General features: G+C 55.3%; 2 protein-coding genes across 3 annotated transcripts; both read right to left on the bottom strand.

The window, feature by feature from the left end:
• Positions 1-1,125: 1,125 nt before the first annotated feature.
• On the bottom strand, positions 1,126-4,699 carry FCER1G (Fc epsilon receptor Ig). Its single transcript, XM_045876766.3, has 5 exons — positions 4,181-4,699; positions 2,198-2,289; positions 2,014-2,049; positions 1,646-1,666; positions 1,126-1,486 (listed from the first exon to the last, which is right to left on the bottom strand). The coding sequence occupies exons 1-5, from the start codon at positions 4,518-4,520 to the stop codon at positions 1,424-1,426; spliced, it is 552 nt and encodes a 183-aa protein (XP_045732722.1). The 5' UTR covers positions 4,521-4,699; the 3' UTR covers positions 1,126-1,423.
• Positions 4,700-4,850: 151 nt separating this feature from the next.
• On the bottom strand, positions 4,851-14,237 carry NDUFS2 (NADH:ubiquinone oxidoreductase core subunit S2). 2 transcript variants are annotated; one of them, XM_045876764.3, is made up of 15 exons: positions 14,059-14,237; positions 13,167-13,273; positions 10,485-10,675; positions 10,140-10,187; positions 8,859-8,979; positions 8,376-8,488; positions 7,602-7,676; positions 7,368-7,445; positions 7,143-7,228; positions 6,819-6,938; positions 6,051-6,180; positions 5,734-5,829; positions 5,472-5,555; positions 5,272-5,329; positions 4,851-5,100 (listed from the first exon to the last, which is right to left on the bottom strand). In XM_045876764.3, the coding sequence occupies exons 1-15, from the start codon at positions 14,145-14,147 to the stop codon at positions 5,063-5,065; spliced, it is 1,434 nt and encodes a 477-aa protein (XP_045732720.1). In that variant the 5' UTR covers positions 14,148-14,237; the 3' UTR covers positions 4,851-5,062. The 2 variants fall into 2 exon arrangements, with proteins under 2 accessions (XP_045732720.1, XP_045732721.1); XM_045876765.3 differs by lacking the exon at positions 10,140-10,187 and having other exon boundaries at positions 14,059-14,218.
• Between the last annotated feature and the right edge of the window lie 1,950 nt (positions 14,238-16,187).

The raw sequence follows: 16,187 nt of genomic DNA, 5'->3' as shown, positions 1-16,187 counted from the left end.
TAGCTCATCTGAAATCGCTGCTTCCCAGACACCAGACATGACTCCAATTCCTTCCATGTATCCATCAGTCCTCAGTCTGGCCTTCAAGGCCCTCACCACTCATGGCAAGTTTCTTCCCTAGTTTCTGTTTTTCTCTCACGTGGCAAGATGTGTGGGGACAAAGAGAGCTCAGCCTGTCACTTGCAAGATGCCCTTGGACAGGTTAATTAACTTCAAAGAGCTGGATCTTCCTCCCGGGGTCAGTGAGCAGATCCAAGGGTGCAAGAGAGCCGGGAACCATAGTGGACGGTGTAAGTCGCTGTGCAGTGCTGAGTCTTACCCAGGACGGGTGGTGCCAGGGGTCGGCCCGGGGACCCGAGACCCATTCTGCCGGGGCTGCTGGGTCGGAGGTAGGACCTGCGGCATCTGATGGGATGCAGGAAATGCTGCCTCCTGGCGGAGCGGCAACGGAACCAGCATGGACCTGACCACAGTGATTCCTTAGTCACCCACCCCGGCACTCGGAGGAGCTGACCTCCCATCTAGACCCCATCGCTCCCCTTTGCCTTACCCACCTCCAACCCTTACCTGGCCCTCTAAGGTCCCTCTTGCCCCAGAACCCACTGAAAACTCACTGTTCCCATAAACCCTTCCATCAGGGGCGTCACACGAGGCTTCATCGGGCCATCCGCTCTGCATGTTTGGCTTCTCAGCTGTGCTAATGCCCAGATGCGTGCGTGTTGGGAGCTGTCCCCATGCTGCTCCCTGAAGCTCACTCTGATCCGGGTTGGTGACTGTTTGGGGCTGCACAGCCAGGCTACTCCACAACCCAACCCTGGTTCAGTTGCCGGACATGGAAAGCCAAGCTGGGTGCAGACGTCATTTCTTAGGTTCCGATGTTTCTGAACGTGCCCAGACTCCTGACACCTCCCTCCCTGTTCCAGCTCCATGCCAGCGGACCTGGGGCCGAGGGTCTCATCCCTGCCTCAGCCACGGTCAGCTTTCACCCCTCGAGCAAGCAACCTCGCCCCGACGTCTACCAGACTGTGAGCTCTGTGAGGTCGGGGGCTGGTTACTCAAAACAGCATCTTCGGTCCCCAGCCTAGCGCCTAGTAGAGGCTGAATAAATATATGGTAAATGAAGAGAGTCCAGGTTGCAGCGGCTTTATTGGTTGTACTCTCTTTCCATTGTTGAGTGGGAGTGGGAGACGGGAAGGAGAAGGGTGGGGAAAGGCGGAGAGATTAGAATATAAACATTAATGATTAGCATCTGAGCAGAGGTCTTCGGTGGGGAGGAAGAACCACTGGTGTGCAGTAATGGGGGACATAGCATCATTAAAGAGGTGGCCAGCTGGCTTTAAAGGGAGGCAAAGGAGACGCCGACCTGAGGGCTAGGAGGAGAACCAGGAGGGGAAGGAGGTGGCCAAGAGCATCTGTTCTAAAGTTACTGGGGTGGTTTCTCATGCTTCAGGGTCTCATAAGTCTCCTGGTTCCGGGTGCTCAGGCCCTGGAGGTGGAGGTCAGAGGATGGTCAGGAGCTTGAGCCCATTGCAGGGCTCCCACCCACCCCCACAGACCCCATGTCTTCCAAAGATCACACAAAACCCCACCCTCTTCTGCTGCCTTCCCAGGACTGGGGGGTGGGGAGGAAGGCAGGTTCACTCACCGTGTAAATGCCATCTGATTTCTGCGGAGGCAAAAGGGACAAGGCATTAGACACCCACGCCTCCTGCGGGGTCCCTCGGCCTCTTCGTCCCCACCCGGTGAGCTATGTGGCCAGGGCCAGCTGCCGCTTGGGCTAGAGGGCACTGGGGGCTCCGGGGCGTGGATGCCCGTTGGCCCGCGTGGCTGCAGATGCCCACACACCGCGTACGTCTCTCACGCACTCAGTGTCACTGTCCACCCGCCCTTGTCGCCTGCTGAGTATTTTACTTGTGACTTGGCTCGGTGGCGTGGTGGGTAGGGGGAAGTGGGAGGGGACCTGGGAAGCTTGGCGTCCGCAGCCCTGACACCCGGGCGCAGAAGGGGCCATACCTCGAAGCTGGTTGTAGCTGCCTTCCGCACCTGGATCTGGAGCGGGGGAAAGGTAATCAGTAAAGGCGAAGTGAGCGGCCCAGCCCCATCCCCCCCAACTTTGCGGGAGACCCCTATTACTCCCTCTCCTCAAAGCTGAGCCCGGCCCTCCCAGGCCTCCCGCCAGCCCCTCCCCCAGCCTCACCTTAAGTCTGCAGTAGAGCAGAGTGAGGACGATACCATACAGAAACAGGATGGCGTCCAGAATATAGCAGAGCTGAGGCTCTCCCAGTGCGGCTGAGGGGACAGAGGGTGCCCGCGGGGTCAGGAGCATCAGGCAAGGTCCAGCGCTCAGAGGACAGGACCGGCAGGTGGGACAGGGCCTGGTGGGGAGCCTCCCAGGAGAGACACTTGCTCTTCCTCCCTGGAGGGAGCCGATTTTTCCCAGCTTTCCCCCTTCTGCCTCACCCTGGGGCAGGGCTGGGCCAGGAAGTGGGGGGCGCTCTGCTGCCTGCTCTGATGGAGCTTACAGGCGCTGAGAGCCCAGGAGGGAGCCCCCTCAGGGCCCCCCGCGGCCCCCAGCCCTCTGGTTTTCGCCCTGTCAGTCCCTTAGGCACCACTGAGCTCTTCACAGCCCTCAAGGGACTTATTTGTGTTCACTGGGCGAAGACCAAAACCTCAGCCCAGAGGGGTAGGGTGAGGGCCATGCAGTGACAAATTTCACTGAAGAAACCACAGGAGTGTCTCTGCTAAGTCCTGTGACCTGTGGCGGAGGGCTGGACAGGAAGGATGTGAACAGAGGGAGGGAGGGAGGGAAGGCAATTACTCGGTTATTGGTCATCTCTGAGCCTCAGTCTCATCACTCTCCGGCCCGCTGTAGGGGGCTTGAAAAGGGGAGAACAGGTATCTGCTTTCCTAGGCCTTACAGATCATGACGGCTCTGCGCACGGCCGGGCGAGCGTCTCTGCCCAGGCTCCGGGGGGATGACCACAAGCTGGATTCCGTCTCTGGGCACTCTGCCCTGTTACTCACTCACTCTAGGCCACAGAGAGAGGAAGTTTTGTGCAATTTAAAAAATCAAATAAGGTCTGAGCACCAGCCTCTATCGGCCCTCGGTCGCTATCTGAAGGGCTCACGGGCACGTGCCATGACGCTCTTTTGCACAGTATTTCGTAAATCGAAAAACTACCGGCTGGGGGGTTGGGGGGGGGCACGACATCATTATCGCCATTTTACCAAGGATGAAACGCAGGCTCGGAAAAGCTAAGTAACTCCTTTAGGGCCAGAGGGCTACGTGACAGCCGGCGCTGACAATCCAGGCTTTCTGCTTTCAGAGCTCGTGTCCTAACCTGCCTCGGTGCCCCCGCTCTGTCCTCATCTGGTGACAGCCGGCACCAACAGGATCCTTCCCTCCACCTCACAGCTGGGCTGCTGGACTCCCCGGCCGGTCTCTTTCAATTTCCCACTTCCCTGAAGTTTCACGACCCCCCTCCTCCCCGGCCCCCAGCTGTAACCCTCGTCAAAACACACACACACAGCCAGCCCAGAGCCAGCAAGACGTGACAGTTCAGAAATTGAGTGACTGGAGCCTTGGGCTGCTGAGACTGTCCCGTGTCTGCCTCCATTTCTTGGCTGGCGCTCAGTCCTCTAGAACCGGGCATTGCGTGCTACCCAACCCACCCCCCCACCCCCCGCTAGCAGCTGTTGGCAGAGTGGCCCAGGCAGGTGATGACCCAGAGAGGCAGAAAACAGGTCTACTTTGACCATCCTTGCCTCACTCCCAAGCCGAAGGACAGGCTCCCGCCTTCCTAGAGGGGCTTTATGAACATTATTATCCAGCTAGAGATCAGCTCCCAGTGGACTAGCCCAGAGGCACCACACAGGAAACACTGATCACGGGAAAAGGAGCTTCTCCCCAGCTTTTCATGTCATACAACCATTCCTTCCCCTGCCAAACTGAAGCCTTCCCCGTGATCAATCCTGAAAAAGTAAGGAGACATGAAAGGAGGGAACTAGGACTCTTGTGCCCTGATGGGGACCCGAAGGGACCAGCCTCAAGGTCTCAGTGCCCACCCGAACCCTGCGCTCACCTGTCCTTTCCCGATCTGCCCCTGCCACGGCCCTCAGACGAATGCCCTCGATTCCCACCCTGGGGCCCAGCTCCGGAGCCCTCACCAGACCCTCTCACCTGCTTGTTCAACCAAAAGGAGTAAGAGCAAGACCACTGCTGGAATCATCTTGGGCAGGGGCTGAAGGGCCATGAGCCGGGGATCGGACGCTCTGCCGCCACTGCGCAGCTGTGCTCGGCGGCTCCCTGACCACAGAGTTCCCCCCTTCCTGCCCCGCCTTCCCCCAGCTTTGGCCCCTTCCCCTTCCTGCACCAGAGCCCGGGCGGCTCCCGGAAGGCCAACCAAGGGAGTCAGATCTGGGTTCTCATGCCTCAGTCCTTCAGTGACCAAGCCCCAGGCACTGAGGGATGGGGGCGCGGACGGGCGACGCCTGTGCTGGACAAAGGCTAAATCGGCCATCACCCCGTGTTCAGATACATCTGGAATAAACTGTCCCTTCAGGGTCCCTGAGACCCCACCGCAGCCCTTTCCCTTCCACGTGGAATTTTACCCCCGTCTTGATTGGAGAGGTTTACCAATTTGTGTAGGCAGCCAAGTTTGGGCAGGGGGAACCAAGGGGAAAAGAGGAAATGGGGAATGGAGAAGTGGACGGGCCAAGAGTCAGAGAAGGGGGTGGAGATGAACAGGAAAAACCGGCGATAACTGAGTTTCACAGAGAACTGGAGGGTTAATTCACATTCTTAACTTTTCCAACAAAGTCAAAGATGGTAAGATACCGAGAAAGACGTATCAGAGGTTTGGGCAGAGCAGCCGGAAGGCAGCTAATTTATTATAATTTCTCCTTTTCTAGTACATGCACAGAAAGCCTGACGGCTGAGTGTTCACGGGTGTGCACGCGCACGCACACACACACACACACACACACACACAGTCCCTATCCAGGGACGGCCAGGCTCCGAGGAGGAAGCAGACAGGCAGGGGGATCAAATGCTTTCCCCAGCTCATCGATCCACTTCTCCAAACACAATATCTTGGGTACCTAAGAGATCAGCGGGAGGAGAAAAAAAGCGGTGTTATCAAAAATCCAGAACTCACAACTGTGCCCAGCGGACTGAGGAGCTGAGTCCATGCCCAGTCTCTGCTGAACAGGAAGCGTTCGGTTTCTGCCCCAGTTAGAGCCCCACACTCCCTCGTCTACGGCGTCTCGTACCTATGATAGCAACAACATCCGCCAGCATGTGTCCCTTCGACATCTTGTCCAAACCAGCCTGGAGAGACGGAGACAGCAACAGTGGTGGCAAGATTAGCGGGGTGGGACGAGGAGGAAGGAAAGTTCATCAAGATCTCACCCAAGGTGACTAATGACTGATTGATCCAGTGGAGTGAGAGTCCCTGGGGCTCGGTTCTTACCAGGTGGGCAAAACCAGGAGCCTTGATCTTGCATCGGTAAGGGCGGCTGCTGCCGTCGGACACGAGGTACACCCCGAACTCTCCCTGTCCGAGGAAGAAGGTGAGCTGCCTCCGTGAACAGGAAGAACACTCTTCTCTGCCAGTGAAGCCTCTCCACTCACCCGCATGTCCCCTCTCTCGCTGATGCCCAAGCCTCTATTTGCGCACCTGTCTCCAGCCCCCCAGGCCCTGGGCTGCCTTTTCCTTTCCCGACTCTCCTCACCTTAGGAGCCTCAATGGCAGTGTATGTGGCCCCTGGAGGGACTTGGTAGCCCTCCGTGTACAACTTGAAGTGATGGATCAATGACTCCATGGAAGTCTGGAAAGAGGAGAAAGGGAGCAGCAGTGAGCCAGATCCAAATGTCTCCCAGGCCTTCCCGCAGCACAGGAAATAACCTGCCCCCTGGGGGAGACTAAAACCCACACTGTGAGCAGAAGAGGAGTCTACGGGAGGTTAAGACTCCCACAATGAATTCTTTCAAAGAGCCACTCATCCCTGGCTGCCGGCCCCTCCCCCCCTCCCCTCTCGCCAGAGCCAACCTTCATCTCTGCTCGCTTAGGGGGAGACACTTTGGCATCATCAACCTTGATCTCCCCGGGAGGCATCTTGTTCAGACACTGCGCGATGATTCGAAGGGACTGGCGCATCTCCTCCACCCGACACAGGTACCTGAAGGGGATGAGGCAGGTTCAGAGCATCAGATGTGGGGATGCCCTTGGCCAGCCCAGAGGGCTGGCTGACTTGTTATCTCCCTCTTTTCTCCCAGTGCGGCATCTTTGCCTGCCTTGGCCGCCCCGGTAAAAGCTCTAGTCTTCTGGTTCTGGTGCTGGCCCCTGCATCGAGTCCTCTCCTCATCTTCTCAGCCCATGGCCTGTAGTAGTCCCCTCTTCAATTACCCTCTTAGACACTTCCTGGACTATAGAACGGGGCAGGGTCAAATTGGCTCGAAAAGAAAACAGAAGCCAATCTTACTCAGGGTCAGTAAACAGGAATGGAATGTGAAGCTTAGAATCCAGTGGAAAGAGCACCGGATCAGGAGGATTCTAGTCTCAAGCACCACTAACAGGATAATCCCAGGCCAATCTCTAACTTTTACGCCTCAGCTTTCTCAGCTCTAAGAATGCAGCCCAAACTAGTTCCATCTAAGAGACGTGAGGGTGAAAGAAATGGCTCTGAACAACAACCGAGTTTAACAGACACAAGAGCTCCAGGAGCTGTCGGAAAATACGGGAATAAAGAACACAGCCAAGAGAAAAGCCAGACAGGGAAAAACAGCCGGAAAATGAACCACGACATCTGGGCCTTACCTATCGTAGCAGTCCCCTCGAGAGCCCACAGGAACATCGAAGTCCACCTGGTCGTAGACGTCATAGGGCTGCGTCTTCCGCAGGTCCCACGGGATACCTGAGCCCCTCAGCATCACGCCACTGGGGAGTGGGACGGGAACAGGGTCCCTTTCCACGAACCAGGAAAGGCGGCGCACTCTCTTCCCTGGTCTCCCTGCCGCCCAACGCACACACACTCTGGGCGCAGGATCTCAGAGCACGGCACGGGCGGCACCACGCCTTCCTGAAGCCAAGGGGTGAGGCTGGAGGCCCCCCACCCGAGCGCAGAAATCACGTTTCTCTCACCTAAACCCATAGTTAAGCGCGTCTTCGGCTGTCACAACCCCAATGTCAACTGTCCGATTTCGCCAGATCCTATTGTTGGTCAGCATCTATTGATCAAGAAAACTGGATGTGAACGCTCTTCATAACTCCCTTCAGATGCCTCTGTGGTTCTTTACGAGGGACTAAAATCCCACGAGCCTTTCTTGAGGGGAAAAGAGGGATTTTCCCCACTGGCTGCTATCTTACCTCTTCCAACTCATCAACCCGAAGAGAGAAGTTCTTAGAAAACTCATAAATATCATCCAGAAGCCCAAGGGGCAGGTCCTAGGAGCCAAATGGAGAATGACAGTGAGCCAGGCTCAGCCTCCCTGCCCCATGGCTTCAGGGTCAGGGGTTCCATCGGCCAGCGCTGCCCTCCAGTGGCCATGGAGGATACAGGCGTGGGCTGGAAGTTTGGGGAAGGCAGGGGAGCTGGCTCACCTGGTGCACACCTCCTGGCCGGACATAAGCAGCATGCATCCGAGCCCCGGACACGCGCTCGTAGAATTCAAACATCTTGATAAGACACACTGGGAATTAGTGACAAAGTCCTGGGCCCCAAGTCCAGCAACATGCTGGTCCACTCCCCTGCCCCCTGCTTTCCGATAGCCGAACAACCCCTCACGACAGAGTTCCTTAAGAATAGAATCCAAAGGGACGCCTGGATGGCTCAGTCGTTAAGCGTCTGCCTTCAGCTCAGGTCATGATCCCAGGGTCCTGGGATGGAGCCCCACATCGGGCTCCTTGCCCCGCGGGAAGCCTGCTTCTCCCTCTCCCACTCCCCTGGCTTGTGTTCCCTCTCTTGCTGTGTCTCTCTCTGTCAAATAAATAAATAAAATTAAAAAAAAAAAAAAAAAAAAAAGGACTAGAACCCAAGGTCGGGATGCCTGGGGGCTCAGTGGGTGAAGCAGCTGCCTTCGGCTCAGGTCATGATCCCGGGGTCCTGGGATCGAGCCTACATCGGGCTCCCTGCTCAGCAGGGAGCCTGCTTCTCCCTTTCCCTCTCCCTCTGCCTGCCGCTCCCCCTGCTTGTGAACTCTCTCTCCTCTGACAAGTAAATAAAATCTTTAAAAAAGAAAAAAGAACATAACCCAAATAAATTAGACCTTCTTCCTCTAAATGTTCTATGTTCTCTCTCCTTTTAATCTCGTCTCTCCTTCAAGAACCTTCTCTACTTCTTGTACCCCCTTGCCTATCTTATCCTCCTTCTCTTACCTTCTCCCTCTCTTCAAACATCCAGAAGAAAGGGGTCATGGCCCCAATGTCCAGGGCATGTGTAGTCACAGCCATAATGTGGTTCAAAAGCCGCGTGATTTCTCCAAACAGCACTGTAGAAAGGTGAAGACAAGAAGAGAAGGATAGGGGCGCCTGGGTGGCTCAGTCGTTAAGCGTCTGCCTTCGGCTCAGGTCATGATCCCAGGGTCCTGGGATCGAGCCCCGCGTCGGGCTCCCTGCTCTGCGGGAAGCCTGCTTCTCCCTCTCCCCCTCCCCCTGCTTGTGTTCCCTCTCTCGCTGTGTCTCTCTCTGTCAAATAAATAAAATCTTTAAAAAAAAAAGAAGAGAAGGACATAGAAGCCAAGGATCGATGCTGACACAGCAGTTGTGGGCGGAGCCTGGGGTCTGCATACTAAGCTTGGGTGCGATGCTCCGAAGCTGGGCAGCAGCCGGGGAGGGCCACGGGAAGGTGATGGGGCTTACCTCGGATCCACTGAGCCCGGGGTGGAGGCTGGATATTGAGCAACTTCTCCACAGCCAGTGAGTAGGCCTGTTCATTGCACATCATGGACACATAGTCTAGCCGGTCAAAGTATGGAAGGGCCTGGGAAAAGGGAAGAGTGTGGGTCACAGCTAACGGGCCAGGAGCCCTCAGCCAGCCGCCAAGAGCACTGCTCTCCACGGGCATCAGAGTTAGTGCTGCAGAAAGCCTTCCAGTCCCCAGAGCTGAGCAAGGCAGCAGCCAATACCAGTGGTACATGCTGGGAAACGGTTAAAAATCAGATCTCTGAAGGGCTAGGAGGGAACCCTATGTGTTGTGTGGGCCAACTTCCACGGTGAAACCACTTCGCAGGGCCAGCTGTAAGCCACGGAACGGAAGCCGGTGCTGGGTAGAGGAGCTCAGCACTGTCTGCCAAGCAGATACAGCAACATAACTTCAGAGCACCGCAAAGCAAAATAAGAAAGGGATGAGCTTTGAGGACTTCTTACCTTTTGATATAATTTATTAAACTGCGAGCTACCATAATCTAACTTTTAATAATGGCTGTTTAACACCTGGCTCACAAAATTCCCGAAAACTTAACCATCTGTTCCTGCGGGCTGGTAGAAGCTACTCCAACGTACCTCTAGTCACACTCCTCCGGCCCACAACAGTCTCAAACAAGAGTGCCTCTCTGAGGTACTGGAGGAGAAAGGTAACCAGTCTTAGGACTAACTGGGTGGGAGTGAGGGATTTAAGGAAGACAGAGCCCTGAGAAGGACTGGATTGGCTTCTGATCGGGGAGAAATGGTTCTTTCCCTAGAATGCCAAGAAAGCCAGTCAAGCCGTCTGCTGAACCCGCTTCAGCTTCCAGGAAGGAGGCGGGGCTGGGAGGCCCATCTTTGGGACAGCCAGTTCTTGTCCTGATGTCACTGTGACGTGGGTTAATGCTGCAGGGTTTAGCTCCATACTCTCTAGGACCAGGCACCATCCCTGCCTGCACTCTCTGGGGGGATCACGTCCTAGTCAGCTGGTTGTATCCTACCCCCGTCACCCTCTGTGAGCAAGACCTTTCTTCATGACGGTAAGAAAAAACTCCAGATGCCTGTCCCAGCTCCAATTCCTTCCAATCTGACCCTCACCACTTGGGTCACAGAGCTCTCCTAAAAACGGCACACAGCCACAAACTCCCTCCCGGTCACTCTGACTCACTGAGTGTTTCGAAAACAAACTTAAGACAGCTGGAAGATACAAGAATCGGCTGTTAATCCTAGGAAGCTTACGTCTCTCTCCTCTCTTCCCCTGTCCCCAGGGACATCGGCTTTGACGTCCTAGTAGGATATAAGAACAGGGAAACTGAGGCACTAGAGAAAGGGTAAAGGGGCCAGCCAAAAGTCATCCGGAGAAAAGCTGGGAGTGTAGCTCTGGCTCCCAAGCATTTCTGCTGGATAAACCAAATCTAGATGGATTCCAGTCACACATCCCCTGGAACATCCCTCCATTTCCCCAAGACTGTCCTCATGTCCTCAACACCCTCCTCCCTGGGGCTTTGGAGGGCAGCAAACTGGCAAAGTCCCAGGCCACGGCATCCCCAGGTCCCGTCAGCAGGCCCCTGTTCACCCCCACACCTGCAGATAGGTCTTGTATTCAATGAGCTTCTCAGTGCCTCGGTGCAGCAGGCCGATGTGGGGGTCACACTTCTGCACCATCTCCCCACTCAATTCCATCACTAGTCGCAGGACACCGTGAGCTGCTGGGTGCTGGGGCCCAAAGTTCAGGGTCAGGTTTGTCACCATTGTGTCCTTTGGAGGGTCCACATCTGAGAAGTGGGAAAGAGTTCAGAGCCAAATGGTAATTCCCTAGAGAACCCCCAAGAGACAGCAAGGAGTTAGCCTCTCCCTATAGATCTTCCATGTCACCATTCCACACCCTGTTAATTCCCTAATCGCCAACATAACCAGGAAGAAGACCATTACATGGGAAAAAGGGGAGGAAGATCTAAATTTTTTGACAAGAGGAACCACACACGAACCTTACTCTTTCCATGTCTCCCAGATACCTTTTTAAAGATGGTAATACTGGGGGCACCTGGGTGGCTCAGTCGGTTAAGCGTCTGACTTGATTTCGGCTCAGGTCATGATCTCAGGGTCCTGGGATCAAGCCCTGCATTGGGCCTGTGGTCAGCACAGAGTCTGCTTGAGGATTCTCTCTCCCCCTCTCCCTCTGCCCCTTCCCCGGCACATACCTGTGCACAGATGCACATGTGCTCTCTCTCAAATAAATAAATATTTTTTAAAAACCCAGAGATATTACTAATATCATTCATATAGTCCTTATCATGTGCCAAGCACTACCCTAAGCACTGATTTTAATTAATTTAATTTCCCTAACAACCACATGAGTAGTGGGTACTATTATTATCCTTATTTTATTGGTGAAACTGAAGCCAGAGAGGATAAATGACTTCTCAGAGAGCTAGCAACTGGCAGTCAGGACCGATCTCAACCTGTTCAGCTCCACAGTCCACATTCTTTTTTTTTTTTTTTTAAAGATTTTATTTATTTATTTGACAGAGAGAGAGAGTGAGAGAGGGAACACAAGCAGGGGGAGTGGGAGAGGGAGAAGCAGGCTTCCCACCGAGCAGGGAGCCCGATGCGGGGCTCGATCCCAGGACCCTGGGATCATGACCTGAGCCGAAGACAGACGCTTAACGACTGAGCCACCCAGGCGCCCCTCACAGTCCACATTCTTAACCACTACGATACACTGACCTCCAAATCTATCTGATGAATGCCCAGCCAATCAGGAAATGTATACCTAATTCTTACCACTACCGAACGGCAGTGTTTACCCTCAAAAAGCATAGAGTTTAATTTGGGAAATAAGTACATGTGAGGAACGAGTAAGAGAGGTCAAATTCACAAGTTACCAAGTAAATGGCTTAGCCGTTAAGTATTTAAAGGAAGAAAAGAACACTGTGAAGACTTCATGAAGGCAGGATATGAGCTGGTTCTTAAATACAGGGAATGACTCAAACAGGTAGACAGAAGAACATCCCGGGCTATGGAATCAACAAAGGTGAAATCTTGGAAACAAGGAAGTATCTGTGGAACTCTCTATCTACCAAGAGGCAGAAGATGAGTGTTGGCCGCCAGTAGGGGGTAGGGGTTCAATTATCAGTATCATTAATAACAACACTTACAGAGGACTTACCATGTCCCAGGCACTACACTAACTGATTCATGTTATGATCCCATTTAACCCTTACAGTGATGCTATGAAATAGGCACTTTATTCACTGGTAAATGGGAGAGCAGAGAATTGAAACCAGAGCTTAACTTTTCAGCCAAAATTCTGCACCATGGGCTTTGGAGTCACATAGACCCGAGTGCAAATCCATGTAGCAGTCCTTGATCAAGTTTTTCATCTCCCTGCACCATGATTTCTTCAAAGTGATATAATACTAGTATCGCTTTCATGGAGTTGTTGCAAGGACTAAGTGAAATAATGCACACCAAACACCTGACACATGGTAAACACTTGGCTACTGTTACTGTTAAGATTTTTGAAAAGTAACTCGAAGTGCTTCTGAAGGTTTCTGAGCGAATGAATGCCATGGTAAAATGATGTTTGGGGAAGATGAAGGTGATTACATTGTCCTGCACAACTGGAGGGGGACCAGATCAGTGGGCAGGAACTCAGTGAAGAGACCCCTGACTAATTAAGGTCTAGTACAAAATAGATCTGAACAAGAAAGGAAAAGATGATCTGATACGTAACATTATAAAAGAATCTGCATGGTTTGGTGACTTCTTGGATTTAGACAGGGAGGGCAAGAGAGAAAAAAGAGCCAAAGATGACTAAAATGTTTCATTCCTGAGAAATTAGGAGAATGTGGGTACCACTGATCAAAATCAAAAAGTCACAAGGAAGGGCTACTTCTGATGGGGGCAAAATGCTTCATAGTCTGGAAGATGTCATTTGAGTACCAGTAGGAAAAACCTTTTCTACCGAAGGAAGATGGAAATATATTGAACCTCCGGAAAAAGCTGAAGCTAAAAATATAAATCTGGTAGGGATCTCCAAGGGCTGACTAGGACCTACTCTTTTTCTCCTGGGATGCTCTTCCTTTCCTTCTCTACTTGATAAATACCTGCCCTATTATCAGTGTTCCTGTGTTTGTTGAAGCGCTGGTGAAAGAAGCAAAAAGGGCGAGGGCGCAAACTTGCCTTGACAGAGCTCAAGAGCACTCAGAAATCAGCTTGGGACAGGGATGGGTGTGAGTCGGGACAGCGGCTCTGGGAACTCACCATTCCAAGGTGGAGGCTTCCAGTGGGCTGTTTCTTTGGTGGGGTACATGACAGCTCCCCCAAACTGCTCTGCCCATTCCGCATCTGGCTGCCATTGCCGAGCACCTCTAGGGAGTTAAAGACAGATCCTAGACACAGGGCCTCAACAGCGCTTGGTTCCTCTGTTCCCATGCACTCCCAGGTGGGCCCAGGGAAGGGCCCTCGGATTCTCCAACACCAAGCCACTGGCAAACAGTGTAGCTTTAGCAGAACAAGCTGGAACTCCAGACGTTCCATTCCTACTAACAACTTAATCTTGCAATCACTGCACCCATCACCCCTGTGCGTGCAAGGCTGGGGATCCCAGCTCCTTCAACTTCTCATCACGTTCGTATTTCCACCTTGGGGAATATGAATGCAAGCAAGGCGTGTATTCAAGGTCAACCGAAGACTAAGAGGTGTGCGGTGCCCGTGCAGGGTGCCCGGCCCGGGTGAGGCCTGAATGCTGTCCTGGGGACCAACGGGGGCGGGGGGAGGGCGCTGGGGGAGTTGTCTGGGTTTGTGTTCCTCCTTTAACCCCATCAGGAGTGCTTCCCTCTTCTCGTCTAAGCAGCCTTTTCACCAGCCGCACGCCACCCACGATGAGGTTCGGGAGAAGCAGCAGGGCACAAGGGGAAGGTGACACTATCACTAACGTTCAAGGGCAGGGTCCCCCGGCAGCTGATTTCACCCCTCTTTCCTCCCTCGGCCGGAGCGGGCGCCACTGCATCCTGGAGCCCGGGACAGCAGGCCTGGGCGGGGGGTCACAGGCCTGGGTCATTCTTTCCTAGGGGCTCACGGGGCCCGCGGAGGCGCCAGGCCCGAGAGCCGCTGGCGTCGGGGGCTACGCGTCGAGGGCCGCCCGGAGTCTCACCTGCTGGGCTGAACCGGCAGCCGGCCCCCGGGCCGCAGCGCCCGGGCCGCGACGCCCCGGAGGCTGCGCAGAGCCCGCAGCGCCGCCATCTTGCCCCGCCGCGGACTGCGCGAAGGAGAACGGGCGGAAGCGCCTCCTGCGCGCCTCCTCGCGGCTTCACGCCCGTTGGCACCACGGCGCCGCCCTCTTGGAAGCTGGCGGGGCCGCCGCCGCCGCGCGCCGGCGACATCCGGGTTCTGCGCCTACGCTTCGCTTTCGCTCTGGAGCGGCGGCCGGGCGCGGGCGCCGTGCTCGTCGCTGCTCGTGACTGGCTCGCCGAGGCGGGCGCCGGAGAAACTTACGGCTCCCGCGGGGCCCGGCGCTCGCTCGCCCGCGTGCTTCCCCGCCCCCTGCCTGAGCCCCGCTCCCGGTGGCGGCGGCGGCGGAGCCCGGCCCTCCCGGGCAGCCCCAGGCTTTGCGGGGTTCCGAGCGGAGAAAGCCCGCTAATTACGAGATGGCCCCAATGGGCTCGGGAACGGGGGCCCCAGCGCGGCTGGGCGGGTCTCAGAGCTCCCGCCAAACCGAAACGAAGGAAGAGGAGGACGCCAAGGCCACCAGCACTGGAGCAGGCTGCTGGGTGTAGAGGAGCCACCTCCGCCCAGATCGGGAGTGGGGGGGGGGGGGGCCCTCTGGGAGACCCTGATGTCTGCCAGGTTTCCAGAAGCTGCAGAATGACAGACCCAGGAAGCGCCCTTGGAGATGTTTCATCCCCTACTTCCATCCTGGGTCAAGTCCTCCTCCCCTCATGTCTTTCTGACCCTGCCTTAGTCCTAGTGCCACCAGGAGTCTGATGCCAGTTCTGTAGTGGAAGAGACCAAGAGTTCTGCAGCCTTGGAGGCTAGTTCCTGTTCGCTCCCTCTGCTTCCAAGCCCAGCTCCAGCTGGGCCACCCGTTGAGTTTGCACATGCCTCCCACTCTGAGCCTGGAAAGAGGCAGCCCCCAGATCGATCCCCCCCAGACAGGGTCCCTGAGACAGCCCACCAGCAGTGCAGCAGGGTGGGGCAGACAGACCAGGAAAGTGGCAGAGAGGGAATTCTTAGCTGTGAAGAAAGAGGGGAAAGCCAGACTTCTAGCCTGGGAGTTGACCTAATGGGAACCGTACCAAAGGGTGGGGCCATATCCCTGGCTGTGGGAACTGACTGGAACCGGGGTGGACTGGGCAGCCCCCACAGCCAGGCAGAGGGTCTCCCTCATTCCCCCCACCCTTTCCCTGAGCGTGCTCTCCCTCTGTAGTTGGAACACAGTGACCGTGGGGAGGGGGCAGGGCGATGCTGGAGGTGTGGGGACTGCGTTTATTTGCCCTAATCCAAGCTGGGAGAAGTCAGGCTAGAGTCTGGGCTGCTTGGCCCTGGAGGCGACTTGAGCTGGGACGGGGATGAGGGCTCCTGGGGGGCTACCTAGGACACTGCATCTTTTGTGCCTTCTCCCTGCAGCCAACACCCCCACACACTGCTGCTGTGACTCTAAGGCCCTTTGTCTCTCACTGCTTAGTCACCCCCTTTGTCCTCATCTCAGATGGGGGGTTGGAAAGGGGCAGTAAGAGTCCTCTGGTGATAGCTCCTCTTGCCCCTGCCCCTTCTGGTCTCCTGTCCTTTGTCTGACTCCCGCAGCCCCAACCCCCTCCAAAGTTAGGACCAGGGTCAGCGCACGTGGTGGGGAAGAGGTAGGTCTGGCAGTGGTGGGCACCAGGGCAGGTATTCATGACCTGAGCAGGAAGGGAGGGGCAAAGGAAGCATTCTGGCGGATATGATCTGGGAGACAGGAGGCGACAAGGCAGAGAGTGGGTAGAGGAATGGGGGTAGGGGCAGGTGATGTGCCTCTGGGAAAGGAAAGGGACCGCTGACTGCATTCTCTTTCCTGGGGATATCCTGGGGAAAGGAGTGGCCATAGCACTGAGTGGGCAGAAATTGCCCCTACTTCTGTACCCTTTACTTCCTTATCTCGAGAGTCCACCCCCAAGACCTCTCTGCTGAGTTCTCTCCCATCCAGAACCAAACCAAGGGAATCATTTGGCTGCCTTGTCCCACCACTACCTCTTCCTCCCCAGGCACTCTCCCCACCTCAGGCGCTGGGTTCCCGTTTCTCAGTAC

This window comes from Mirounga angustirostris, unplaced genomic scaffold (genome assembly GCF_029215605.1).
Source record: "Mirounga angustirostris isolate CCGP_5_RB_7025 unplaced genomic scaffold, mMirAng1.0.hap1 SCAF_6, whole genome shotgun sequence".
In the NCBI taxonomy this organism is placed as follows: domain Eukaryota; kingdom Metazoa; phylum Chordata; class Mammalia; order Carnivora; family Phocidae; genus Mirounga; species Mirounga angustirostris.
Note: the sequence above shows the minus strand (reverse complement) of the source record. Positions and strands in the feature narration are given on the sequence as shown.

Excerpts from the sequence above, each read along its gene's own strand:
- FCER1G (XM_045876766.3), bottom strand. The coding sequence starts at position 4,520 with ATGGCCGATTTAGCCTTTGTCCAGCACAGGCGTCGCCCGTCCGCGCCC. Across the intron at positions 2,290-4,180 it reads CCTTTTGGTTGAACAAGCAG|CCGCACTGGGAGAGCCTCAG; the intron begins GTGAGAGGGTCT and ends CTGTCCCCTCAG. Across the intron at positions 1,667-2,013 it reads CAGCTACAACCAGCTTCGAG|AAATCAGATGGCATTTACAC; the intron begins GTATGGCCCCTT and ends TTGCCTCCGCAG.
- NDUFS2 (XM_045876764.3), bottom strand. The coding sequence starts at position 14,147 with ATGGCGGCGCTGCGGGCTCTGCGCAGCCTCCGGGGCGTCGCGGCCCGG. Across the intron at positions 13,274-14,058 it reads CTGCCGGTTCAGCCCAGCAG|AGGTGCTCGGCAATGGCAGC; the intron begins GTGAGACTCCGG and ends TTAACTCCCTAG. Across the intron at positions 6,939-7,142 it reads GCGCTTAACTATGGGTTTAG|TGGCGTGATGCTGAGGGGCT; the intron begins GTGAGAGAAACG and ends CCCACTCCCCAG.